The sequence below is a fragment of the Ranitomeya imitator genome, chromosome 1 (assembly GCF_032444005.1).
Source record: "Ranitomeya imitator isolate aRanImi1 chromosome 1, aRanImi1.pri, whole genome shotgun sequence".
Taxonomy (NCBI): Eukaryota; Metazoa; Chordata; class Amphibia; order Anura; family Dendrobatidae; genus Ranitomeya; species Ranitomeya imitator.
In genome coordinates, this window is record NC_091282.1 from 1,132,849,654 (window position 1) to 1,132,862,680 (window position 13,027).

A 13,027-nucleotide genomic window follows, 5' to 3' on the forward strand; every position below is an offset into this window, starting at 1 on the left:
ATGTCAGCAGACTATATATATAGACTGTATTTATGTTTTCATGAATATTTGAGCCCATGGATCCATTCTATGTCCATTTTGCAAGCCGGCGAGAAAATCTCGCTGTACGAATGCCATACAGATTAGATACGGAGGATGACATGCGTAAAATACGCTGCCACACCCTCCCTACGGATGACATACGGATCACTGTTTTGGGACAATTTCTGCGTATTGCGCATGTAAAATACGGACCGTATTTCCATACGCTGAGTGTGAGGCCGGCCTAACACTGAGCTGTCACCCCATCCATAGATTGGTCGGCTGTGAGTAGTTGTCCCATCAGTATTTTGCACCTGTGTTGTCGCCATCTTTACTACATGGGTTTGCTGCCTCCTGAGAGTGCACTAGTTCTGAGACCTGGGTGGGTAAGCACTGCTGCCCCTTTTTTGCTGTATTAAGGCATAACATCCCGCTCGCTGATGCTCCACCCTCTGGGTGCCCACTGCTTCTGAGAATGGGATTCTGTAATGCCCTGTCTGAATGGCTTGGAGGTGACCTCTATTCAGACCAGGCTTACAGAGCCCATTCTCAGAATCGGTGGGAGTCACAGGTGTCCGACTTCCAATAATTGGGAAATTATCCCCTTAACTAAAAGAAATAACTTACAAACTTGGTGTAAGCTCGGGTATGGTCCAATTAAGTGATCTCAAACTTCTGCACAGATCCGGTCTAAGGACATGAAGATCCATATACTGATTGGTCTGAGTCAAGGTCATTGGGCTGCCAGCAGCAATTGTTCTTTTTGTAATACCAGATGATGGATGGTAAGTAACCCGGAGGGCAGGATGATCCCCCTCAGTCTGTCACTGTTCACTGTATTTTCTATATGTGTTCCGTGTATGTGCAGCCCCCTGGAATTAATGATCATTAGTAGTATATTTGATACATTTGATAAGATGACCAGGTGTCTCCCAGTCGCTGGTCCCAGGGCTGCTGGCGACCACGATCTGGTCAGGCTGATTAGCACTGGACCGGCAGGCGGTGTGACCGGCAGCAGCTGAGGAGCCCCCGGCACATGAAGGGTGCCGGACTTGTTGCTCCATCAGGGGCGTGTCCGCGGCTGACAAGATGCTGGGACCCTCCATCCTCAGCACGTGGAGGACAGTGGTGCAGTGATCCCGGCAGTGCGGGATGTGAGCGGCTCTCAGCATGATGTCCATGCAACAGTTCAGCAGCCTGCCCGCGGAGGAGAGCTACACCCCGGTCATCTGCACCAGCAGGGTAAGGCATGCCCGGTCCTGTGCAGCCTCCCGGTGACGGCTGCCATGTCGGGGCTTTTACTCACTGTGCCAGGTGCAGAGCCTCCTACAGATGGTTAGAATGTGTGTTGTGCATTTCCCTAATGTCACCTTGTCCTCCTGCCGTACACCGACACTATGGAGCCGGCGCTCCCCTCCGGCACACGGCGGCTCCTATAGAGGGGAGTGCGTGTCCGAGATGGTCGCTGGTCGCCTCAGCCGCCAACTTTATACAGCGCCTTGATGTAACGGCAGAATGTGAGGTGGGAGCCGACACTATGGGGTCTGTGAGGTGGGAGCCGACACTATGGGGTCTGTGAGGTGGGAGCCGACACTATGGGGTCTGTGAGGTGGGAGCCGACACTATGGGGTCTGTGAGTTGGGAGCCGACACTATGGGGTCTGTGAGGTGGGAGCCGACACTATGGGGTCTGTGAGGTGGGAGCCGACACTATGGGGTCTGTGAGGTGGGAGCCGACACTATGGGGTCTGTGAGGTGGGAGCCGACACTATGGGGTCTGTGAGGTGGGAGCCGACACTATGGGGTCTGTGAGGTGGGAGCCGACACTATGGGGTCTGTGAGGTGGGAGCCGACACTATGGGGTCTGTGAGGTGGGGGCCGACACTATGGGGTCTGTGAGGTGGGAGCCGACACTATGGGGTCTGTGAGGTGGGAGCCGACACTATGGGGTCTGTGAGGTGGGGGCCGACACTATGGGGTCTGTGAGGTGGGAGCCGACACTATGGGGTCTGTGAGGTGGGAGCCGACACTATGGGGTCTGTGAGGTGGGGGCCGACACTATGGGGTCTGTGAGGTGGGAGCCGACACTATGGGGTCTGTGAGGTGGGAGCCGACACTATGGGGTCTGTGAGGTGGGGGCCGACACTATGGGGTCTGTGAGGTGGGAGCCGACACTATGGGGTCTGTGAGGTGGGAGCCGACACTATGGGGTCTGTGAGGTGGGGGCCGACACTATGGGGTCTGTGAGGTGGGAGCCGACACTATGGGGTCTGTGAGGTGGGAGTTGACACTATGGGGTCTGTGAGGTGGGGGCCGACACTATGGGGTCTGTGAGGTGGGAGCCGACACTATGGGGTCTGTGAGGTGGGGGCCGACACTATGGGGTCTGTGAGGTGGGAGCCGACACTATGGGGTCTGTGAGGTGGGAGCCGACACTATGGGGTCTGTGAGGTGGGAGCCGACACTATGGGGTCTGTGAGGTGGGGGCCGACACTATGGGGTCTGTGAGGTGGGAGCCGACACTATGGGGTCTGTGAGGTGGGAGCCGACACTATGGGGTCTGTGAGGTGGGAGCCGACACTATGGGGTCTGTGAGGTGGGAGTTGACACTATGGGGTCTGTGAGGTGGGGGCCGACACTATGGGGTCTGTGAGGTGGGAGCCGACACTATGGGGTCTGTGAGGTGGGGGCCGACACTATGGGGTCTGTGAGGTGGGAGCCGACACTATGGGGTCTGTGAGGTGGGGGCCGACACTATGGGGTCTGTGAGGTGGGGGCCGACACTATGGGGTCTGTGAGGTGGGAGCCGACACTATGGGGTCTGTGAGGTGAGAGCCGACACTATGGGGTCTGTGAGGTGGGAGCCGACACTATGGGGTCTGTGAGGTGGGGGCCGACACTATGGGGTCTGTGAGGTGGGAGCCGACACTATGGGGTCTGTGAGGTGGGAGCCGACACTATGGGGTCTGTGAGGTGGGAGCCGACACTATGGGGTCTGTGCTGTACGCCAGCGGGAGGCGGGGACCCCGGTTATCAGGTAGCAGTGTCTGCACATGGGGGGCTGCTGCACATGGGGGGCTGCACACACTGCACTGAGGTGTTACTTGTGATGAGAGAACTGAAGGTAAAACTTGCTGCGGAGACGTTGTGGGGTGCGGGCTCTGGAGCTGGGAGCGGGGGTATTGGCACTGGGGGTCTGTCATAAGCAAAAGTTGTGGCAGAACTATGAAAGGTTTTTACCCAGGTCACTGACAGAAGGATAATAACATTTGTATAAACCGTCTAGCAACAATTTCTATCTCATATCTATCTATCTTGTTATCACGTCTCTCTGTCTCTCTCTGTCTCTCTCTGTCTCTGTGTCTCTCTCTCTGTGGTGTCGCTCTCTGTCTGTCTCTGTCTCTCTCTTTGACTCTGTCGCTCTCTCTGTCTCTCTTTTTCTGTCTCTCTCTTTGTCTCTCTGTCGCTCTCTCTTTCTCTGTCTCTCTCTGTCTCTTTCTCTATGTCTGTCTCTCTGTCTCTGTCTCTCTCAGTGTCTGTCTGTCTCTCTGTCGCTCTCTGTCTCTCCCTCGCTGTCTCTCTCTTTGTCTCGCTGTCTCTCTCTTTGTCTCTCTGTCGCTCTCTCTGTCTCTCTCAGTCTCTGTCTCTCTCTCGCTCTGTCTCTCAGTCTCTGTCTCTCTGTCTGTCTCTCTCTGTCTCTCTCTTTGTCTTTCTGTCGCTCTCTCTCTTTCTCTCTCATTCTCTCTGTCTCTCTCTGTCTCTCTCTGTCTCTGTCGCTCTCCCTCTCTGTCTCTCTGTCTCTCTCTTTGTCTCTCTGTCGCGCTCTCAGTCTCTCTCTTTCTCTATGTCTCTCTCTCTCAGTCTCTGTCTCTCTCTCTCACTTATTCAGCTATCTGTTAAGCTGGCTATCTTTGAGTCAGAGCTTTTATCTACCAATGTAGTGGTGCTGAGTTTGAAATTTGGAACTTCTATATAAACTAAATAATTGTCTGTGATTTCCCATAAAGCAGAAGGTAAACATGTAATAATCCTCAGGGTGCAAATATTGAAAACAATGCATTTGTGTATTCAGCACTACTGAATGGAGTATACAAGAGAAGAGCAAAGCGAACATTAATCTTTAAGTGGCATAATTCACAGTGTTCTTGCCATCTATATAATTCATGCAGCTGTATTTTCTCTCTTAGGCAGCACATCATAACATGCCCTCCTAATGCTGTATATTATACGCAAACTTCCTCTCTGCAGGAATCCTGCTCCGATTCTAATCTTAAGTTTTCATGAGTAAAACATTTATTACAGTAATAATAACATGTGGGACAGAAGTGTCAGTTTATAGAATTGCTACAATCTATAATTTGTATAGAAAACTAAATTATTTTGTTACTTAGCCCTTCCTTCCTTCCTTCCTTCCTTCCTTCCTTCCTTCCTTCCTTCCTTCCTTCCTTCCTTCCTTCCTTCCTTCCTTCCTTCCTTCCTTCCTTCCTTCCTTCCTTCCTTCCTTCCTTCCTTCCTTCCTTCCTTCCTTCCTTCCTTCCTTCCTTCCTTCCTTCCTTCCTTCCTTCCTTCCTTCCTGCAAGCTATAGATATACTAAAATTGACACCCTTTTTTCTATCTATCTATCTATCTATCTATCTATCTATCTATCTATCTATCTATCTATCTATCTATCTATCTATCTATCTATCTGTTTTTTTTGTATACCAACCTTTAGATCTTGACAACCAAGCTATTAGCTATTGCTTTATTGCATTCTCAGGACATAAGTAAGCAGTGTTATTCTATATGGTGTCCCTAAAGTCCAGACACATAGGAATTCTCATTAACTAGAATTTTAATTCATATAACTGTAATAGAATTTTGCAGCATATCAACCTTTGCATCGCAAATACTGAAAAGCATATTGAAGAAATTGTTTAATAATCTAATTGAATAAAATGTTGTTGAGACATTTCATTTCTTGAGAATATGTATTTTTGCCTATGTATCCAGACTTTAGCAATACCCTGTATATCTATTTTTATTTATTATCATGTATTTATTAAGCATGTTTAGAACCTTTTGAAGTTTTCAAATGTTAATGATATTCTACGATTTATATTTAATTTATATAAAAAGTTGCTATCTGATCTGCTCAGTTGCATTTAGCAGCATGTTCTTCTATAAATTCAGAGACCCTACATCCCTACACATGCTAGGTTTGTTTCTTTCTGTTACATGAATATCTATTTTGCCTCCTTTGCTCTCCTTTTAGCCGTGCTTCTCATAAGCGACATCTCAGTTCCATCTGTGTGTGCTTTGTCATGTGAGCCTGTATTTGTGTACTTGACATCAATTAGATAGTTTTCCTACATTTTGACAATTTTTGCACAGACGTGTGACAATCTAATGCAGTTATTAGTTCTAAGACTTGTGATTCATTTACTTCCACAATTTATAAGCAATGAACGCAGATGAAAATAAGTTATACGTTTAGATTTTCAACAAAGAACTCTTTTTTTGTAACAAAAGGAAGAAAATACAAGTCAGAATTTTCTTATACTGACCAATCAGGTCTCGTACAGCTGGGTCCTCATTGATTGCTGGGGGAACAGCTCTGTTTTTACAAATGCTTTCCAGTGCATTGTGCTACCATATTAGTTGTTGAAATCTTTCTATGTCTAAAATAATGTATTTGTAATAAAAGTTATACCCCTGCTTATATAGTTATTTGGTAACGATTGTATTAAACAACTGTGAAATTATTTAAAGAGAAAAGTTTCCTAGTTAGAATATCGGAATGGACAGATATGTAATCCTGGTCTTTTTTTTTTATCCATTACCCCTAAAAATAACCCTGCAGAAGATGAGACTTCATATTCCCCCCCAAATGACAGTCTACTCACACCCAATAATTCCACAGTGGAAAGTCTGAATGTTAAAATACCTGCTTAAAAATAGATCAGCAGGCTATTCGCACAGATCTGCCTAGAGTGCCAGCGCTGGGCAAATCTTATCTCTCTTCCCAAAAAGCTCTCGTGAAAGACTTGAAATTCCAAGATCCCAGTGTGAGTTCTATGCTGTGTGCACTATATAAGAGACAATCAGGAACTTCTGAAGGATGAGACATCATGTATCCAACACTAATTCAATATAAATGTGCGGTGGCAGAAAGGTCCCGGATTAATCCCAACACGGCTGCTAGCCAGCTTGCGAGTTGCTCCTTCTAAGAGCACTGAAACCCTGATATCAGCAATGTGTCACTTAATCGGCTGTTTGGTGTAGTTTTGATAGAATCCCTATTTTATCTGTTGTATATCCAGCAGTGGTCAGAATGCTGAACTGTGTATAACCCCGCCCACACCTCTGATTGGTAGCTTAAGTCCAGTAACATGCCAATCAGTGGTGGGGGCGGGGTTGGCTGGACTAGTCTACATGTAAGGCTGCCGTCACACTAGCAGTATTTGGTCAGTATGTTACATCAGTATTTGTAAGCCAAAACCAGGAGTGGAACAAATAGAGGAAAAGTATATAGAAACATATGCAGCACTTCTGTATTTATCACCCACTCCTGGTTTTGGCTTACAAATACTGATGTAAAATACTGACCAAATACTGCTAGTGTGACGGCAGCCTAAGACTTAAGGTACCTTCACACATAACGATTTCGTTAACGATATCGTTGCATTGTCACGCTTTTTGTGACGTAGCAACGATCCCGCCAATGATCTCGTTATGTGTGACAGCGACCAACGATCAGGCCCCTGCTGGGAGATCGTTGGTCGCTGGGGAATGATCAGGACCTTTTTTTGGTCGCTGATCACCCGCTGTCATCGCTGGATCGGCGTGTGTGATGCCGATCCAGCGATGTGTTCACTTGTAACCAGGGTAAACATCGGGTTACTAAGCGCAGAGCCGCTCTTAGTAACCCGATATTTACCCTGGTTACCATTGTAAAAGTTAAAAAAAAACACTACATACTTACATTCCGATGTCTGTCACGTCCCTCGCCGTCAGCTTCCCTGCACTGACTGTGTCAGCGCCGGCCGGCCGTAAAGCAGAGCACAGCGGTGACGTCACCGCCAGGGGTGGATTAAGGGTAGCCAGGGCACCGGGCTGTTCAGACACTGTGGGCCCCCCCCCGGGTCATGTGACGGGGGTCATGATATACCCGAACCAGATTATTCCAGAAAAATGGCCGGGCCCTACTCTACTGTAACCTATTAAATATTTGGTAGAATATACAATACAATTTAGGTATATTTTGACCAATAATATCACATACAAGGAACAAATACCACCGCAACATGACCAGACCACAAATTACAACCACAGTGATCGAATAATATCACATACAAGGAACAAATACCACCGCACCATGTCAAGACCACATATTACCACCACTTGGTGACCAAATATCACATACAAGGGACAAATACCACAACACTATTTCCAGACCACATATTACCACCACATAGTGACTGAATACTACAATACTGATCAGTAAAAAACAACAACACAATACTATCACCATAAGTGCCAGTATTCACAGGAGATCTGTACTTAGTATGCAGTGTCTGTGTAGAGGTAATACAGAGATCACTGGTGACATTATACACAGGACCTCTATATAGTATACAGTGTATAGTGTCAGTGTATAGGTAACACTGACTCACCAGTGACGTCTCTAGGTGAAGTCCTTCATCTTTCATCCAGCACAGACCGCCATCATTTCTTCCAGCCAGGACTCGTTTCTGCAGGAAATAACAGTTATCTCGAGCTCCGCTTGTAGAACACATTACTTAATTTTTCACAACTTCTACATTACACCACATGAAGAAAAAAAGGCGATATAGTGTCACTCTGCACAGTAACAGGACCGACCCCCATTTAAAACAGTATACTCAAAAATAAAATAAATACATCACTGCAGTAATAATATCCCTTAATTAGCCCCTATGGTAATAATATTCCACATCCTGGCCCCGTGTGTCTCATTCCTGGCTCCAGCCATATGTTCTCGCATCCTGCCCTCATGAGTATCCATTCTACCCCATATGATCTCCACATCCTGCCCCATATGTCTCCATCGTATCCATCCTGCCCCATGATCCAATCCTGCCCCGTGTCTTTCATTCTGCCCCGTGTCTCCAATCATGCCCCGTGTCTACATTCTGCCCATGCCTCCAGTCCTGCCCTCAGTGTGTCCAGCAATCTGCCCCAGTATGTCCAGCATATTGCCCCAGTGTCCAGCAATCTGCCCCAGTGTCTCCAGCATATTGCCCCCAGTGTGTCCAGCATTGCTCCCAGACAGTGTGTCCTCCAGCCATCTGCCCCAGTGTCCTCCAGCCATCTGCCCCAGTGTCCTCCAGCCATCTGCCCCAGTGTCCTCCAGCCATCTGCCCCAGTGTCCTCCAGCCATCTGCCCCAGTGTCCTCCAGCCATCTGCCCCAGTGTCCTCCAGCCATCTGCCCCAGTGTCCTCCAGCCATCTGCCCCAGGGTCCTCCAGCCATCTGCCCCAGTGTCCTCCAGCCATCTGCCCCAGGGTCCTCCAGCATTGCCCCAGCGTCCTCCAGCATTGCTCCAGTGTCCTCCAGCAATCTGCCCCAGCGTCCTCCAGCAATCTGCCCCAGCGTCCTCCAGCAATCTGCCCCAGTGTCCTCCAGCATTGCCCCAGTGTGTCCACCGTTATAAAAAACAAAAACAAAAAAAAATACAAGCAGTCTCCTCACCTGTCCGCGCTCCAGGCGGCAAGCTCCCTGCAGCAGAGCACACTCGCCGGCGACTGACAATGACGTCAGACGCCGGCGACGTGTGCGCCTGCGGCCGACATCAGCCGCCAGCCTCCAATTGGCTGGCGGCTGTTAACTATTGACGTGCGGGAGCGCGCCCGCACGTCAATAGGAAACCGCCGCAGCGCCGGAAGGGGCCCGGTGAGCAGATGAGAAGGGGCCCGATGCGGGCCCCCTCTCTCTGCCCACCGGGTACGGCGGGGGGGCACATAAATGCCGGCGGCGGCCGCCGTCATTCACAGATGATTATCAGAGGGTCAATCTGTGCGGTAGCCCAGGGCCCCCCCAGACCACTGGGCCCTGGGCTACCGCCCATATTGACCCTCTGATAATCCGCCCCTGGTCACCGCTGTGCTCTGCTTTACGGCTGGTGCTTAGTAACCCGATGTTTACCCTGGTTACCCGGGGACTTCGGCATCGTTGAAGACAGTTTCAACGATGCCGAAGTCGTTCCCCTGATCGTTGGTCGCTGGAGAGAGTTATCTGTGTGACAGCTCCCCAGCGACCACACAACAACTTACCAACGATCACGGCCAGGTCGTATCGCTGGTCGTGATCGTTGGGTAAGTCGTTTAGTGTAACGGTACCTTAAGTCCTCTAGTGAGAATCTCCTGCTGATAAAACACTAATTGTATTGAAACTACAGAACACATACCAATAAATGACACATCCCTGGAATCAGGCTCTCAACCTCTACATTTTGCTTTTTTCAGATTAAATGGCAAAAACCCATTGACACGTTCCATTTAACACATTATGATAAGCCTGAGATAAGATAATGCATTAAATGTTGCTGTACATCTAAATAAAGGTGTTGTAGTGACATAACAGGCAATATAATATTTTACAGTAAACACAGCATTAGCATGGGTATCCACTGTGGCTGATGATAGTAGTGGATGAAGACCCATCTCTGTAAAAGTACCGTATATGGAGTAGAATGAGCTTCAGTTCATGTACAGTAATTATAAAATGGAGTTTTGGGTTTCATGTCTGAATACTGATGGAAGCGAATGTTTCATCACATGTATGCCAGGAAACTGGAGTCTAAATTTCATGCAAGTTGTATTTTGTACATAAGTTTGTGAGTTTTTGCTCTATTGCACTTGCACTTTTTTAAAAACTAGGTAGGCACTTAGTAAAAGATAAGTGACCAATCGTCATGTGACAAATTTATTGTCATGTATGCCAGAAAAACTCATGTACAATATAGCTGAAATCTATCCCAAGGCTCTAGGCTGTCACAGATGTTATTTCTTTGCACACAGACAAGCAAAAGATGAGCTAACTTTATTTAACCCCTTCCCGACCTTTGACGCATACGCTGCGTCATGAAAGTCGGTGCCATTCCGACCCATGACGCAGCATATGCGTCATGGAAAGATCGCGTCCCTGCAGATCGGGTGAAAGGGTTAACTCCCATTTCACCCGGCCTGCAGGGACAGGGGGAGTGGTAGTTTAGCCCAGGGGCTACGATCGCTCTGATTGGCTGTTGAAAGTGAAACTGCCAATCAGAGCGATTTGTAATATTTCACCTAAAAAAATGGTGAAATATTACAATCCAGCCATGGCCGATGCTGCAATATCATCGGCCATGGCTGGACACACTAATGTGCACCCACCCCACCCCTCCGATCGCCCCCCCAGCCCCCCGATCTGTGGTCCGCTCCCCTCGGTCCTGTGCTCCGCTCCCCTGTCCTCCTGTCCGCTCCCCCCGTGCTCCAATCACACCCCCCATGCTCCAATCAAACCCCCCGCACTCCGATTCTCCCCCCGCACAGCGATTCCCCCCCGTGCTCCGATCCACCCGCCCGCACAGCGATCCCCCACTACGTGCTCCAATCCACCCCCCCGTGTTCCGATCCACCCCCCCGTGCTCCGACGCCCCCCTCCCCCCCCCCCCCGTGCCCTGATCTCCCCCCCTTATACTTACCTGGCCTCCCGGGGACCGTCCGTCTTCTTTCCTGGGTGCCGCCATCTTCCAAAATGGCGGGCGCATGCGCAGTGCGCCCGCCGAATCTGCCGGCCGGCAGATTCGTTCCAGAGTGAATTTTGATCACTGAGATAGGTTATATCTCAGTGATCAAAATAAAAAAAAAAAGTAAATGACCCCCCCCTCCTTTGTCACCCCCATAGGTAGGGACAATAACAAATATATATATATTTTTTTTCCACTAAGCTTGGGGTAAGAACTAGGGTTAGGGGTAGGGTTAGGGGTAGGGTTAGGGGTAGGGTTAGGGGTAGGGGTAGGGTTAGGGTTTCGGTATGTGCACACGTATTCTGGTCCTCTGCGGATTTTTCCGCTGCGGATTTGATAAATCCGCAGTGCTAAACCGCTGCGGATTTATGGCGGATTTACCGCGTTTTTTCTGCGCATTTCAATGCGGTTTTACAACAGCGATTTTCTATTTGAGCAGTTGTAAAACCGCTGCGGAATCCGCAGAAAGAAGTGACATGCTGCGGAATGTAAACTGCTGCGTTTCCGTGCAGTTTTTCTGCATCATGTGTACAGCGATTTTTGTTTCCCATAGGTTTGCATTGAACTGTAAACTCATGGGAAACTGCTGCGGATCCGCAGCGTTTTCCGCAGCTTGTGCACATACCTTTAGAATCAGGCTATGTGCACACGGTGCGGATTGGCCGCTGCGGATCCGCAGCAGAGTTCCATCAGGTTTACAGTACCATGTAAACATATGGACCCAAATCCGCTGTGCCCATGGTGCGGAAAATACCGCGCGGGAACGCTGCGTTGTATTTTCCGCAGCATGCCAATTCTTTGTGCGGATTCCGCAGCGTTTTACACCTGTTCCTCAATAGGAATCCGCAGGTGAAATCCGGACAAAAAACACTGGAAATCCGCGGTAAATCCGCAGGTAAAACGCAGTGCCTTTTACCCGCGAATTTTTCAAAAATGGTGCTGAAAAATCTCACACGAATCCGCAACGTTGGCACATAGCCTTAGGGCTAGGGTTGGGTTGGAATTAGGGTTGTGGTTAGGGTTAGGGGTGTGTTGGGGTTACGGGTGTGTTGGGGTTAGGGTTGTGATTAGGGTTACGGCTACAGTTGGGATAAGGTTTAGGGGTGTGTTGGAGTTAGAATTGAGGGGTTTCCACTGTTTAGGCACATCAGGGGGTCTCCAAAACGCAACATGGCGCCACCATTGATTCCAGCCAATCTTGTATTCAAAAAGTCAAATGGTGCTCCCTCACTTCCGAGCCCCGACGTGTGCCCAAACAGTGGTTTACCCCCACATATCGGGTAGCAGCGTACTCAGGACAAACTGCACAACAATTACTGGGGTCCAATTTCTCCTGTTACCCTTGAGAAAATAAAAAATTGCTTGCTAAAACATCATTTTTGAGGAAAGAAAAATGATTTTTTATTTTCACGGCTCTGCGTTGTAAACGTCTGTGAAGCACTTGGGGGTTCAAAGTGCTCACCACATATCTAGATAAGTTCCTTGGGGGGTCTAGTTTCCAAAATGAGGTCACTTGTGGGGGGTTTCTACTGTTTAGGCACACCAGGGGCTCTGCAAACGCAACGTGATGGAAACAGGAACACATGGGCTACTTGCACAGTGAACAAGTCTGTATGATCATGTTCACACACCACGAAGAAACCTGAAGACACAAAAGAGAATAGTAAAACCAAAAAACACTCAGTTTCAAAAAAATGTTGCAGTAATCCGCAAGTGCTAGTAAAAGATGTAAAAAACAGGGTATTTGGTTGATACGTTTTTTGCAAAAAATGTATACTAAGCTGCTCTACCAATCTTCACGGTATACCCTTATCAGAGCAGTCCTAACTAATGTATGCAATCCCTATCTGATGTATTTAAAAACCTGATCATCTGTATATAACCTGTGTGAACAGGGTTCAGAGAGGAAAAATCCATGTGTGCATACAGGGTAGAACAGCTTTTGTGCAGATAGCCCAAGAGGAGTGGTGGAACTCCCCAGTCTTGTAGACACAAGAGAACAATTATGGAAACAGGAACACATGGGCTACTTGCACAGTGAACAAGTCTGTATGATCATGTTCACACACCACCAAGAAACCTGAAGAAACAAAAGAGAATAGTAAAACCAAAAACACTCAGTTTGAAAAAATGTTGCAGTAATCCGCAACGTGATGCCCGCAGACCATTCCATCAAAGTCTGCATTTCAAAAGTCACTACTTTCCTTCTGAGCCCCCACGTGTGCCCAAACAGTGGTTTACCCCCACACATGGGGT

General features: G+C 48.4%; 1 protein-coding gene across 1 annotated transcript in view; it reads left to right on the forward strand.

Moving 5' to 3' along the window:
* The first annotated feature begins 1,083 nt into the window (after window positions 1–1,083).
* The window catches only part of CORIN (corin, serine peptidase), a 649,735-nt gene continuing 637,791 nt past the window's right edge, over window positions 1,084–13,027 (forward strand). The window contains exon 1 of the mRNA XM_069744507.1: window positions 1,084–1,263. Within this exon, the coding sequence (XP_069600608.1) occupies window positions 1,192–1,263 (72 nt within the window). The 5' untranslated portion in view covers window positions 1,084–1,191. The remainder of the gene's footprint in view (window positions 1,264–13,027) is intronic.